This window comes from Urtica dioica, chromosome 1 (assembly GCF_054948205.1).
Source record: "Urtica dioica subsp. dioica isolate 48M chromosome 1, U.dioica_male_clone48M_v1_H2, whole genome shotgun sequence".
Lineage (NCBI taxonomy): Eukaryota > Viridiplantae > Streptophyta > Magnoliopsida > Rosales > Urticaceae > Urtica > Urtica dioica.
In genome coordinates, this window is record NC_142756.1 from 2,328,858 (window position 1) to 2,344,807 (window position 15,950).

At 36.9% G+C, this 15,950-nt stretch overlaps 1 protein-coding gene across 1 annotated transcript; it reads right to left on the reverse strand.

The window, feature by feature from the left end:
- Nucleotides 1–1,295: 1,295 nt before the first annotated feature.
- On the reverse strand, nucleotides 1,296–4,900 carry LOC149406264 (aquaporin NIP2-3-like). Its single transcript, XM_089625809.1, has 5 exons — nucleotides 4,730–4,900; nucleotides 4,288–4,512; nucleotides 2,596–2,790; nucleotides 2,369–2,430; nucleotides 1,296–1,661 (listed from the first exon to the last, which is right to left on the reverse strand). Exons 1-5 carry the CDS (start codon nucleotides 4,850–4,852, stop codon nucleotides 1,406–1,408), a joined length of 861 nt encoding a protein of 286 aa, XP_089481935.1. The 5' UTR covers nucleotides 4,853–4,900; the 3' UTR covers nucleotides 1,296–1,405.
- Between the last annotated feature and the right edge of the window lie 11,050 nt (nucleotides 4,901–15,950).

Consider the following 15,950-nt stretch of genomic DNA (forward strand, 5'->3'; position numbering starts at 1 on the left):
CCACGGGACTCAATCCTATAGGATCAAGCCTTACGAGGCCACGTCCCATGGGACGCAATCCTACGGGATCAACCCCACGGGGTTAGCCTTACGAGGCCACGTCCCACGGGACTTAATCCTACGGGATCAACCCCACTGGGTTAGCTTTACGAGGCCACGTCCCACAGGACGCAATCCTACGGGATCAACCCAATGGGGTTAGCCTTACGAGGTCACGTCCCACGGGACTTAAATTTTGTAAAGTCGCGCCCCACGAGGCGTACCGCTACAAGATACGTATCTAAATCACAAATGGAAAACAAAACGGTCTAAAGACATCAACGACGAAGCTCTCGGGGAATTCAAATTAAATTTCTCCCTCGACAAGTCGCCCAAGAAACTGGGGGGTTAATGTTATGTCGTTATTTTCACATGGTATAAATAACACCCGGATAGCAAAAATTGACATATCAAGCTCATACACAAAGCGTCAAGCGCCAAGCGCCAAGTGCCAAGCGACAAGCGCCAAGCGCCAAACGACGAGCGCCAAACGATAAGCAACAAGAGCCAAGCGCCAAGCGCCAAGCGCCAAGCGCCAAGCAACAAGCGCCAAAATCCTATAAATACCCCATCTCTCTCTTTCTCAAGGTAAGTCCTTCAAAACTCAGAAAAGTCATTCTCGACTCATAAATTCTCTCTGAACTTGAAAAGTTCTCTCTTAACTTGAAAAACTACGTCTCTCTCTCACTAAAGAAACATTTCCTCTCTCTACCCTCTAGAGACGAGATGAGACCCCCCACCTCTGCTAATGTTGAGCGTCGGAGCGCGCGTCGGGGGAAAACCCTCCGCGCCCCCTAGTTCATGTTTATTGATTATCAGGTTGAAGAACACGAAGGCCAACTATTGACGAAGTGACGAGGAGCCGAAAACCACTTTCCGGCGAGGCAAGGACGACGAGAATAGAAGAACTTCACCACACCTAACCTACGTGCGGTCATAGGGTCCGACTCTAGATCGAACTACGAACGGTTCTGAATGCTTATCCAAAAAACGCGATTAACAGTATATAAATCTCTTGTGTGTAGTCTTGACACTAGGGTGTCTCGCGAAATTACTTTTACAATTTCCTTGCTTGGCCTTCGAGATTTTGCTTTTCTTTCGATTCCTAGAGTTTCTTTAATTGTTAGTCGCTTCATATGTTCTTGCATGGATTATATGCATTGCTGTTGAGTTTCGATATACTTTGGCCAACTCAATCTTGATAAATAAGAAGAAAAACAAAAGTATATATATACTAATTAATTAAAAGTTTACTTATTTCACGGCTCATGATAATACAAGCTCATTTATTTTACGTTATATAAAGCGCCTAATCAAACTCCAACAACATTACATCAATAAAAACTTTAACTGATAATTAATATGATTAGACATTAGAGGTGGCCGGGTCTTTAGGATCAATGCGGTCAACGTCGTTGCTGAGCATGCGGCGAAATTTAACCGAAAGAGACTCAGAGATTATGGGCTTGCGTTCACTTAGCTGAATGACTTTATAAAGCCAAGACCCTAACAATGTCCCTGTGACCGGTCCCAGAAAATACACCCAAAGCCCTTTGTATCGTGCGCTGGCCAGTGCCGGTCCAAGCGTTCTCGCCGGGTTCATCGATCCACCGGATACCGGTCTACATGGAAAGTTTAAACCCTTTATTGAATTGTTAAAAACAATTTACTTTTCCCTATGTTTTATTTGGTTCTTAGAAAAGAAAATGTTTTGTTTAATATAAGATATACAGGAAGAGTATAGATAAATATTATTTATAAAGAGCAATATTTTTATAATTGTGATCGCTTTAAATCATTTAAAAAAAAAAAGGTTTTCAAACTTTGAGCAATTATTTAGTATTATTTTCTTTGTAAAATTAAATAGAGCCCAAAACAGTTTACAAATACAAACACTAAGAAAAATGATTGTTTACGATATGTAAAACACTATCTATGCGATAAAAAAAAATAAAAAAAATACACACGTTATTGTTGTGATTAATTTAAAAAAAAAAAAAAAATTGCACAAAATATACCGGGTCCAAACATTGAGCACAAGCCTATTACTTGGCGATCTAATATAATTATATTGATACAAGGCCCGTTCAAATTAAAAAAGAAAAAAAAATTATAATTATATTGATACATGATTGTTGTTTACAAGCTGGTATATATACCTTGCTCTTGCTAGCTGTTTAGTTTTAATTTAGGATCATTTAAATATATTTACTCTAGTAATACTTGTGACACTAATTGAGTGCTCTAATTTTCTTTTTTATATATATATATATATATATATATATATATATATATATATATATATATATATATATATATATATATTCACCCGGCTACGATAGATGTTATGCAGACTGACGAACCAACAGCTAAACCTGCCAGCTCTCCGACCTGATAAAATATCAAAATAGTTTCAACGCAATGTATATATATATATATATATATATATATATATATATATATATATATATATATATATATTAATATATATATATATATGTAAAAGATAATTATAATAGTAATTTATACGATATTGTAAATATGGAAAATACTAACAGCTTTGGAATCAGTGGCAACAGCAGAGGTGACAAACATCATGGTAAAAGTGACGACAATCTCCATAACCAAAGCTTGGCTATCTGTCCCTGAAGGTGTTGTGGTTCCGATTTGGGTAATTGGGTCCAACAGTTCTCTCAGTGTGAACGCAGCTGAAATAGCTCCTGTGAGTTGGGCTATGATGTAAAATGGGACCTAAACAGAAAAGGACAACAGTGAGTTTATATAGAAAATTATTATAGATTTTTCAAACTTTTTTTTTTTTTTTTTTTTTTTTTTTTTTTTTTTTTTTACGTTAAACAATTAATCAGTTAGTTTTCAGTGTGACAGCTAGGGTTCTAATTAATCAGACCAATGATAATCACATAAGTGATTATTATTGCTAGCCATACCCATATAGGTATATGCATGCATGTACTTGCACAGTTGCACTGAAGATATTAACATACACATAGAAAGAAAAAAGAGAATTACGCACGGTATTAGATAGAAATTCAAATTAAAATATCTAGCTAGTACGAAGTTTCTACAGCCTTATTCTAGATATAATAGCTTCATTTATACTAGATTTTGTCGTTTTTAATAGGAAAATTCCACTCCTTTACTATAAAGTCCAATTTTTTAATTATATATTTGTATTATGTGAAATAAATAGCAGTCAGCTGATTAAACTTTCCATATTTTCTATAAAGCGCACAAACATGCACTATGACCCCAACAAATATGTTGAAAATAAATTATTATTATAATATTATAATGAGGAGCTTCTACCATGTGGCATAACAATTTGTATTATTCAGTTTTGGTTACAAAATAGATGATCACGAAATTTAACAACAAGAGGTTAGCTACACCTACACTAGACTATTTCTTCCTTTCAGGTTAAGATCATCTCCAACCCCAAAATTCGAAAATATAGTTTTTTTTCTTCTTACACTCCAAAATACAATTTTTATTACAGCAAACAGTCAATACTCAATTTTCAACACCAAAAAAATATTTTTCATAACTCTATTATTTTAATAATTTAAATATCTATCTATTTATTACATTACGACTTATATTTATTTAGTTTGTATACTTTGCATCCAATAATACTATATTTAAAAAATAAAATAAATACACATTATATATATATATATTACATTTAATTATTTGGTTCAAAATTTTAAAAATAACATCATACAAGAATACTATTTTTTTTAATCTATATGTGTATACCATGTTATTTATTTTCTAGATTGTTTGCAATTAAAATTAATATTTGTAATGACTTTTTTAGTGTAACTATTTTTTTTATCACATATTGAGATTAATTATCTATATCAAATTAGAATAAACTAAAATAATTTCATATGTAATTTTGTAATAAATAAAAACAATTACAAACAAAATATAATTATAAAAAGTACTGTGGTTGATTTATAATTGAATAAACTAATTTTTTTAAGTGGAATAAATATTTAAACTCCATATTTGAAGTTTCACTATTCCCCTACTCCATGAAGTTGGATTGGGGGCAAATTCAACTTCATTTTGTCACATCACACTCCACTATGGAGTGAGTTCAAGTTCAAGATGTTCTAATATTATTAGATAAAATTTATTTGCATATTTGTACGTAATATTCCATGGAATTTTAAAGAGACATGGAAATTAGGTCAAATAATATATATAGTATTAGTATAGTACCTGTTTCCATGGAAACCCAAGAAAGGAGGCGAAACCAAGGGTGACAGCGGGGTTCATGTGGGCCCCGGAGATGTGGCCGACGGAATAGATCATGACCGTCACGATCAGACCGCCGGCCAGCGACGCTCCCAGCTGCGATATACGCCGTTGATCGCTTTCGCTGATCGCAGCCGCGGCACAAGTCACAAACACCAGCAAAAATGTCGCCATAGTCTCCGCCAGAACCTGCATTCATAATGTATATATAATTATTTATAAATAAAATTAGAGATTTTTCCCAGGGTGTAATATGAAAATCATATAAGTTTGAGAAAAAATAATAAAAATAAAAAATGAAAATTTTAAAAGTATATACGCCTCTCTCTCTCTCAGTGACTCTCTCCATATATATATATATATATATATATATATGTATGTATGTATGTGTGTGTGTGATTATTACCTTTCTAAAAAGACCAGGTTGGTAATAGTCATTGTAGAGTGCCAAAACACGGGACTGAATTCGGGGTTTTGGATTCAGAACCTCTACAAAGTCGTTCATGTTGCTACCTTCAATTCTTTCCATTATAGAAAAGATTGTTGATTAAGAGAGAGCTAGAGTGAAGTTTTTTTTTTTTTTTTTTTTTTTGCTTACATATCTTTTGTATGAGGATATATTTGGAACGTATTCATTGGCTTAAATAGAGACTTATAACTGGACTGTTAACTATAGATTGTCAACTTTTGAGACTAAGGAATATAATTTCCATGCCATTTTGTCGCGTGGTCTGAATGATTCAAAAGCATAATTAGGATAACAAATAATTAATAAATTAAACGGAGACTTTGAGACTATTTACTCTTTTTTTTGTGTCCAGTCTGCGCATGAAGAAACCAAACCAAGGCCAAGGGCGGTAATCAATATATATATATATATATATATATATATATATATAACAAAATGATGGTGACTAGGGGTGACTCAGATGATTAAATAGCTAAACGTGACATCCTCTTCAGCTTGTTTAATCTTTAATACAGTTGAGTTTATACCTTCAGTTGGACATAAGGTTTTTTTAAGTAACTTGCTGGTTGATGATCATGGTTCAATTCAATCATTGTTTTTAATCCATCTATTTAATGATATATATATATATATATATATATATATATATATATTATATTTCTGTGTCAATTCAAATGTGATGACACTGTTTTAAGAATAAACACATATGACATCATTATACAAATGAAATGAGTTTGACTTTTTAGGCCTCAACCTTAAATGATTATCAAATGACATCGCAAAAATTTCATTCCATATATTTATGATAGGAAATCTGTTTTTTAGTAACTTATCGGTTGGTTAGTTTATAACAAAAAGAAAACTTGTCGGTTTGGTGATTGTTACGAATCAATTATTTTATCCCACTTCTAAATATGTAAATAGTTTTCGTCTCAAAGGAATTGTGATGGCATACATTAGTTTTTTTTTTTTTTTAATAAATAAAGGAATTGTGATGCCATTGTTGAGTGTTGATTTACAAAAAATAATTTTTCAACAATTGTTCCATAAAAATATTTTATTTATGAGAGAAGTACATATGTCCGACTTGGTAAAAATTATAATCTAAACAATGTTCTTAAAATACTTAATCATCCGATAGATAACTTTTTTTAGAGTTGTTAATAATAGGTAAGACTTCCAACCACTTCATTATCTTTGTGAATGTGCATCCCATTTTTAATATGTTAGCTTTCATTTAAAAAAAAAAAAAAGAAAAAAAAAAAGGAGGTTTCCTAGTTCGTGACTTGATTAGACTCATGGTCTTACATTTTTTTTTACTGGTAATTGTCTACTTCGTCCTTGAACGGACAATTCGAATAGTGGCCAAATTTTGGCTGGTCTTTAAAATTGTCAAAAATAGGACTAAATTAAGGCAAATTTTCATTTTCCTATTTTTTTCAAAAATTTACCAAACTAGGATCGGTCAAACAAAAGTCAAATGAGAGATACACAAAAATCTACCTATTATACTATCATACTAATTACCAACCTATAATCTTCCCCAATAAAATCTCTTATTTTTTCTCTATCTTTCTATTTTCCCGCTCATCCCATCGAAAAAACGAATTTTTTTTTATTAGTCCTAGTTTGGAAAATTTTTGAAAAAAATAGGAAAATGGAAATGTCCCTTAATTTAGTCCTAATTAAGAAAATGTCCCTTAATTACGAGCTTTTCCGATATTCTTATTATTCGGTAGATTTTACTCTTTACCAATGAGCCACGAGTTTTTCTTAACATCGTCGCTCATACATTATACAAAAGTAGCCCTGTAACTTACTAGTGTACTCTCATTTGTATATGTTGGTAAGATAATTTCTGGATGTACTAAAAAAACAAAAACAAAAAACAAAAATTTAACCCGACAAGATGTATTTAGAAATGACAATAGGTACGGATAAGGTCGTATATATGTATTCCGTCATTGGTAGCCGCATCACATTTTACTCGTTATCTGTACTCGGTTTTAAAATGGGGTGGGTAACAAGTATATCCGCCATGTAAAAGGGTAAAAAAATACTGCACACGTTACTCATTTACCCGCTTAACAAAATCAGGTATCGAGTCAAATAAACATGTTTAACAAACAACCAACAATGTCTTACTATCATCCAAACACAAAAATACCAAAGTGGTACTACAATTAAATAAAAATTGAAATTCAAACTATACAAATTACAAACAATGTATGTAATCATGCTTTGATTTATGGTAATAGCTAAGAACCAGACTTTTAAAACAAACATGATGCTTCTAATTAGAAGCAGAAATTGACTTTTTAAAATAGAGTTAAAAATTAAAATTTTCAATTATAGAAGTGACATGTCGCTTCTAAATTTTTTGAACCACTTTAATTGAGTCAATTTTTCCCTATTTAACTTCTAGAGGCGATACATTGTTTTTAAAAATGTTAGATTCTAATAAACTCTATTCTTTGCTTCTTCATTCAAATTCGAACAAACAAGAAAAACGAGAACAAAAGAGAAATTACTTTAACATTGTCGTAGTTGGTAATGACGAGCTTAACGGTGAATATGAATTTAAAGTTAATTTTTTTTGTTGTGTTAGAAAACAGTGAACATGAGTGTTTAGTGTTGTGAAAATCTTCGAAGTTGTAGACGTCTAGATTTGAATCACGCATGAGATGCGCTTTCCTTATAGTATCTCTTACACCTCGAAAATGTCTTAAAATTAAAAACAAAAATACTACAGGATACGATTAGTCTGAATTCGGACTGCACAAAGATGCAGTGAAATCCGAACGCAGGCAAGAAAGATTTTTTTGGAAAAAGTGTTTCAGAGAGGGAGAGAGATAGGTTTAAAAACCAAGTGATGATTTCCAAAAATCCAGCGTGGTTTTTCTAGGAATTCATATCTTTTTGTGAATGATAACGACGAACAGTCGTACTTGTTCGTTTGAACGACAATTATAGTAAAAAACGACAAAACCGTTGGCCAAACGACTGCTCGTTTCCAAAACAACACAATTGCTCGTTCAAACAGACACTAAAAAATAACCACCATGCCAGAGGACGCGACCATTGACCATAAAGCAACCGCCACGGCAAGAATCTCCGCGAGAGAGCCCGCGAACCGTGCCATTTCACCACGATGCCTACGTGATGTCGTGCTGAAGTGCCTAAGTGTGCTTACAAAGAGCCACTAAAGCTTCTATGCTCAAGCCCGATAGAGACGCCGATGTCGCGCTCGCGCGAGATAGTGATAAGTGGCACACTCAACGATTGTCAAATAACAAATGTTTTTCCAACACTTAGCTTTTATCATAAGTATAATATATTTATTTGTTAAAGTTGGTGAGGTTATTTTTGAAAAAAAAAATACCATACCATTTACATACTTAAATAAATGGTGATTTTTTTTCAATTAAAATGGATGAATAGCCCATAATCGTGATCGTTTGTCAAGAAGAGAGAACTTGTAGCCAAACAGAGTTTGAGAGAGAGAGAGAGAGAGATAGAAAGAGTTGTCTGTGACTAACTTTCTTTGACTGAATGATTGAACTGTTAGTTACACGATATATATATATATAAACTCTAACTAACTATAATTGCTCTTATCATAACCGTTGATGTACAACAGACTTTCATCCAACGACTGTGGTGATATAAGTCTAATACACCCCCTCAAATTAAACATGGGTGACCATGTTAAGTTTGGAAAGACAAGAAAGTAAACTGGGGTATTGTTAGAGGCTTAGCGAACAAGTAAGCGACTTGTTCATGGTTGACATGTACATCTAACTTCGAATTCCTTTTTGGCCACTATCTCGAGAATAAAATGAGCATCCATTTCTATATGCTTCGTTCGAGCATGGAAAATAGGATTGGACGCCAATGAAGCTGCAGCCCGGGACGGAACCAATCTAGGTCCAGAAGGGCTAAAGCCCCCCCATCCCCCACCCCTTTCAATTTTGTTTTTTACACTTTTGTCTCGTTTTTTTTTTAAATTACATTTTTTTACCCTAAAAATTCACAAACTAGCCCCCCTGAAACTTTTTATTCCAAATTAGCCCCCCTTAAAATTCGCTTCTAGCTTTGTCCCTAGCTGCACCCATATTATCGCACCATATGACTTGTACCATCTATGAGACGGACAATAGCCAAGAAAGACACAGAAAGAGGATTTGAACCTGAGTTATGTTGATTATAATGTCCGTGTAAAGGAAAACAGGCCGAGCCAAAGACATTTAGAAAAGTGTATTCAGGAGATTTGTGAAAGAGTAACTCAAAGGGTGATTTATAGTTGATAGTGGGTGAAGGCACTCTGTTTATTATGTATACAAATGTGAAAAAATAGTCTTGATCACCAGTACTAGTAAGGCCGTTGTGCTTGAGAAAGTAAGGTTATACCCAATTCGATGATGTGTAAGTGTTTTCTTGCGGCTTTACCATGCTATTGATGTGTGTGTGGGCAGAGATGTCTAAAAATGATAACTAGTTTGTGAACGATGGACACAAATGGTCTGTATTGACCACCCCAATCTGTTTGGATTTTTTTTTATTTTTGTATTGAACAGTATCTCAATGTAAATGAAAAAACGTGTGCAAGAAGTAACAGTTTGATATTTGGTTTTGAGAGGCAAAATCCAGGTAAAGCGAGTAAAATCATCAACAAAGTGAATGTTGTATTAAGTAGCATACAAGTGGAGGTGTTTGAAATCATCAAGAGATCCTCATCTGGCGAGCTGGGCGAGCTAAGGAGTCGAGCTGCGAGCTAAGTCGAGCTGGGCTGAGCGAGCTTCGAGCTAAGCGGAGTAAACTGCGAGCTGCGAGCTAAGTCGAGCTGCGAACTGCGAGCTGGGTTGGTGCTTACGTGACTCAAGTAGCTCGGATTCTGAAGACCGTTAGAGCGAGAGTTTGTTTGAAGAACACGTCAGCGTAGCAGGGGTCTTTAAATACGGGCTTGTTGTGATCTTTGTACATAGAACACATTCACAAACTATCTGAGTATACATCTGAGAGAAAAGACTGAGAGAAAACATCGAGTGAGAGAGAACTGGGTTGAGATCAGTTTTGGAGGTTTCAGTTTGTATTCCGGTTTGTATTGTTCATCATCGTTGATAGTGGAACTACCCCAAGGCTGGACGTAGGTCATTTAAGACCGAACCAGGATAAAATCCGGTGTGCTCCTACTTTATCTTTTACGTTCTTGTACATTGTGTTTGTATTGATCTGTTTCTTGCATCACAAGGCACTTCAGTCTCGAAGGCTTGTGTGTTTAACAGGGTCGAAAACATAACAATTGGTATCAGAGCCTACACAATCTCTGCAAGAACTTCAAGATGGGTCTCACGAAGGTTGAGATCGAAAGATTCGATGGCAAAGGCGACTTCAGCCTGTGGCGCATACGTATGAGGGCAATTCTCGTTCAAATGAAGATCGCAAAGGCACTGGAGGGAGAAAAGGGATTCCCGGAGACAATGTCAGCGACTGAGAAGAAGAATGAGACTCTCGAATTAGCGTATAGCACCCTAATTCTTCACCTCGGAGATAAGGTTATGAGGGAAGTCTCGAAGGAAAAAACTGCGGCTGGGATTTGGTCGAAATTGGAATCCCTCTATATGACCAAATCGCTATCCAATCGAATTCACCTCAAAGGCAGACTGTTTGGTTTCAAAATCGCAGAAGACAAACCAATCAGCGACAGTCTCGATGAATTCAATCGGATCGTCATCGATCTGGAAAACATTGATGTGAAGATCGACGACGAAGATCAGGCAGTTATGATCTTGAATGCGCTCCCAAAGAATTACTCAAATTTCGTTGAAGCAATGAAATACGCCAGGGAATCGCTAACCCTAGAAGAGGTTCAAGCTGCGCTGAAATCGAAAGAATTAGACTCAAAGTCTGAGAAGAAACCTGTTGACGAAGGGCTCAACATCAGAGGCAAACCAAGGAAGAATTCGAAGTCGAACTCGAAGAATCAATCCAAGAACAAATCATCAGAGGGAAAGGATCAAAAGAATGGCGAAGAAAAGGAATTTCCGTACAAGTGTTATCATTGCCACAAAGAAGGACATATGAAGAAAGACTGTCCTGATAAAGACAAAACCTTCAGCAAGCCAAAGAAGCAAGCTAATGCCACAGTTGCTGAGAATGGCTATGATTCTGCTGAAGCCCTCAACATTTCTCATCAAGATTCGTCATAATCTTGGGTCCTTGATAGCGGTTGTACCTATCACATGTCGCCAAACAAGAGCTGGTTTGAAGACCTCAAGATTGAGCATGGAGGATCAGTTCTACTTGGCAACAACAAGGCATGCAAGGTGATTGGTACAGGTAACATACGTATCAAAATGTTCGACGGTATTGAAAGAGTTCTTGATAATGTGAGATTTATCCCTGAATTAAAAAGGAATCTAATTTCCCTTGGTACTTTAGATGAACAAGGTTACAATTTTCATTCTGAAAATGGAAGCTTGTTTGTATCTAAGGATTCTGTTAAGGTTATGAAAGGCACTAGGATAAATGGCCTTTATTTTCTGGTTGGATCTACTGTGGTTGGTTCTGTAAATGCTGTTGACAGGGAAAACAATTCAAGATTGTGGCATCTAAGGCTTGGCCATGTCAGTGAAAAAGGCATGAATGTCATGGAGAAACAGGGATGTTTTGGCCAAGGCAAGCTGGGAAAGTTGGAGTTATGTGAGGACTGCATATATGGAAAAGCCTCAAGAGCCAGTTTCAACAAGGCTGTGCACAGAACTGAAGCAATTTTGGACTATATACACTCAGACCTCTGGGGACCAGCAAAGGTAACATCACATGGTGGTAACAGGTATTACATGTCTCTCATTGATGACTATTCTAGGCGTGTATGGGTTTATCTGTTGAAACACAAGAGTGATGCTTTTGAAACCTTTAAAGATTGGAAAATCATGGTTGAAAACCAAACTGGTAAACAAATCAAGAGGCTGAGAACAGACAATGGTCTTGAATATTGTGCTGATGTTTTCAATGAGTTTTGTAGAAAAACAGGTATTCAAAGACATCACACAGTTGTGCACACACCTCAGCAAAATGGTTTAGCTGAGAGGTTCAACAGGACAATAATGGAAAGAGTAAGGTGTATGCTTAATCATGCTAGGTTGCCTCACTCTTTCTGGGCTGAAGCTGTCAAAACAGCATGCTATCTCATTAACAGATGTCCTTCCACAGCCATAGACCTAAAGACTCCAATGCATATGTGGTCTGATCACAAAACTGATTACTCAAAACTCAAGGTTTTTGGTTGTACAGCTTATGTTCCTATCAAGCAGGGAAAGCTAGAGCCAAGAGCCCTCAAATGCATCTTCATTGGATATCCAGATGGTGTCAAGGGCTATAAACTCTGGTGTTTAGAACCAGGTCACAAAAGATGCATGATTAGCAGGGATGTCACTTTCAATGAAAGTGATTTCCAAAACAGGAAACCAGATGACAAAATCTGGCCTCTATCTGAAAATGAGGCCCCTGAAACCACACAAGTCCAGGTGGAGCTTGGTGAAACTTCAACAGGACAAGCACCACAAGAGGATACTGAACCAGGTAGAGTGGTTGAAGACACTGAGGAACCTGCAGATGCTTGCTCCCCACGTCAAGGAGTAGAGGCCCAGACACAGGGTTCTGAAAACATTTCTGACTACAACCTTGTCAGAGATAGAAACAGGAGAGTTCCTAAACCTACTCAACGTTTTGGATATGATCTCACTGCCTATGCCTTTATGACAGGATCAACTCTCTTGGAAGAAGAACCAAGGACCTACACAGAAGCGTGCAAGTCAAGTCACTGCAAACAGTGGAAATCTGCTATGCTTGAAGAAATTGACTATCTGAAGGAAAACAAGACATGGTCTATCGTTGACAAGCCTGAAGGACACAAGATCATTGGATCCAGGTGGATATTCAAGCTAAAGGATGGAATTCCATGAGTTGAAGAGCCAAGGTTCAAAGCCAGACTTGTGGCAAAAGGGTACTCTCAGACTGAGGGGATAAATTACAATGAAATCTATTCTCCTGTGGTCAAACACAGATCTATCAGGACCATACTAGCTCTGTGTGCACATTTTGATTGGGAATTAGATCAAATGGACGTCAAGACAGCTTTCTTGTATGGAGACCTGGAAGAACAGATTTTTATGCAGCAACCTGGGGGTTTTGAGGTCGGCTCAAAAGGTGAAAAGGTGTGCCTGCTGCACAAGTCCCTATATGGTCTGAAACAGTCACCAAGGCAATGGTATTTAAAATTTGATGAGTTCATGATCAGTCATGGCTATCAAAGAAGTGAGTATGACTGGTGTGTTTATTTCAAGGATCTGAAAAATTCTGATTTCATTTATCTGCTCCTCTATGTAGATGACATGTTACTTGTGTGCAAGGAAAAATCTGATTTGAACAGGTTAAAGGCACAACTCAATCAGAGGTTCAAGATGAAGGACTTGGGATCAGCTAAGAAGATCCTTGGCATTGAGATAATTAGAGACAGAAGGAACAAGAAATTGTGCCTCTATCAGCAAAGCTATCTTGGAAAAGTCTTAGACAGATATGAGATGTCTTTATCAAAGACTATGACAACACCTATACCTCAACACTACAAGCTGTCAAGTGCTCAAAGTCATCAGTCACAAGAAGAAATCTTGGACATGGCCAGGATTCCATATGCAAGTGCAGTAGGTAGTCTCATGTTTGCCATGATATGTTCTAGACCTGATCTTACCTATGCTATTAGTCTTGTGAGCAGGTTTATGTCTAATCCGGGCAAGGAACACTGGAATGCTGTCAAATGGGTTCTGAGATACCTGAAGGGTACTCTTAAACATGGAGTTATGTATGGTTGTTGTGATACTAACAAAGTGCAGGTGGAAGGATTTGTTGACTCTGATTATGCAGGAAGCATTGACACAAGGAAGTCATTAACTGGATATGTGTTCACAGTGTGTGGTGGAGCTGTAAGTTGGAAATCAACTCTTCAGTCAGTTGTGGCTCTATCCACTACTGAAGCTGAATACATGGCAATCACTGAAGCTGTAAAGGAAGCCTTATGGATGAAGGGAATCTTATCAGAACTAGGTTTCAAGCAGCATCAAGTGATCATTCACAGTGACAGTCAAAGTGCTCTTCACTTGGCTAAACATCAAGTGTTTCATGAGCGGTCAAAACACATTGATGTGAAGCTGCATTTTGTCAGAGACATTGTGAGCAAGGGAGAAGTGAAGATCGAGAAGGTGTCTACTGAAGACAACCCAGCTGACATGATGACAAAGCCATTACCAAGCAACAAATTCAGTCATTGCTTGAGGCTGGTCAACATTGGAAGCTGTGGTTTTGAGAAGTAGATCAAGACGGGGTTTTTTCCACTAAATGATGAGAGATGATGTTCAATCAGGTGGAGAATTGTTGTATTAAGTAGCATACAAGTTGAGGTGTTTGAAATCATCAAGAGATCCTCATCTGGTGAGCTGGGCGAGCTAAGGAGTCGAGCTGCGAGCTAAGTCGAGCTGGGCTGAGCGAGCTTCGAGCTAAGCGGAGTGAACTGCGAGCTGCGAGCTAAGTCGAGCTGCGAACTGCGAGCTGGGTTGGTGCTTGCGTGACTCAAGTAGCTCGGATTCTGAAGACCGTTAGAGCGAGAGTTTGTTTGAAGAACACGTCAGCGTAGCAGGGGTCTTTAAATACGGGCTTGTTGTGATCTTTGTACATAGAACACATTCACAAACTATCTGAGTATACATCTGAGAGAAAAGACTGAGAGAAAACATCGAGTGAGAGAGAACTGAGTTGAGATCAGTTTTGGAGGTTTCAGTTTGTATTTCGGTTTGTATTGTTCATCATCGTTGATAGTGGAACTACCCCAAGGCTGGACGTAGGTCATTTAAGACCGAACCAGGATAAAATCCGGTGTGCTCCTACTTTATCTTTTACGTTCTTATACATTGTGTTTGTATTGATCTGTTTCTTGCATCACAAGGCACTTCAGTCTCGAAGGCTTGTGTGTTTAACAGGGTCGAAAACGTAACAGTGAATATAATACTTGTAATCATCAAGATAGACTTCAGGGGAGGGGCCCCAAAGATTATAACGAATTAATTCAAAAGGAGTTGTTGTGTGCAATTAAACTGAATTGAAGTTGAACTGATGTAATATCTCAATTGTTACAATCATTACAAAAGGAAAGTTTTGACACAGAATTTTGATATATTTCCTTCATTGATTTTAAATTTTGAATTGCCAATATATAAAATAGGGAGAGATGTACCATTGCCAACAACGAGCTTGTTTTTTCCTTTGTAGTCAGAGTTGATGTTGATGATGTTGTGCTCTGAGATCACGTGAGTGTTGCTCCACTGTCAAGATAGTCTTGAGCTTGACATATATCATCTTCATTTGTTGCAGTTGTATAAGTCTGAGCACCTTGTTTTTGAGATGATTTATGAGAGGTGTTTTGACTCTGGAGTTGTGCCTTGGAAGCTGAGATCAAAACGGGGGAAACATTTGATTGCGAAGTGACCAACTCTATCACAGAGTTGACACACCAACCTTGAGTTGTTGCTGTTGTACCACCTGATCTTCCTCCACGGTCGTGACCGCATCGTCCTCCATTGTTGTTGTTCCTTCCACCACCACCAAGATAGATTAGGTAAGTGAATTGATCGTGTATGTTGTATTGATGTTGTTGAGAGCTTCAATTCGCATTTCTTGAGATCGTAAAGCGAATTGAACTTCAGGCAAATTGAGTTCATTAGGTCTACTAGTCATGTTGACTACAGCTGACTCGAACTCGGATCCAAGGCCACCAAAGATGTATAAGATGAGATCATCATCCTAGATCACCGATCTAGAGTAAATTAGATTGTCTGTTATGCCTTTCATCTTTAGTATGTACTCATCGATTCTCAGATTACTTTTCTTCGTCGTTTGAAGCAAGAGATGTAGTTGAAGAACTCTCGCCTTCGACGTGGTTTGAAAGATATGGCCAAGTGTGGACTACACATCAGCAAATCGGAGGCAACGATTGACATGCCCACATACTCTCTGAAATTGAGGCTAAATGTAAAGAAAAAAAAAGAAATTGATCATGACGGAGCCAAAGAACATACTCAGGATTCGGTGCAACGCCATCAGATCC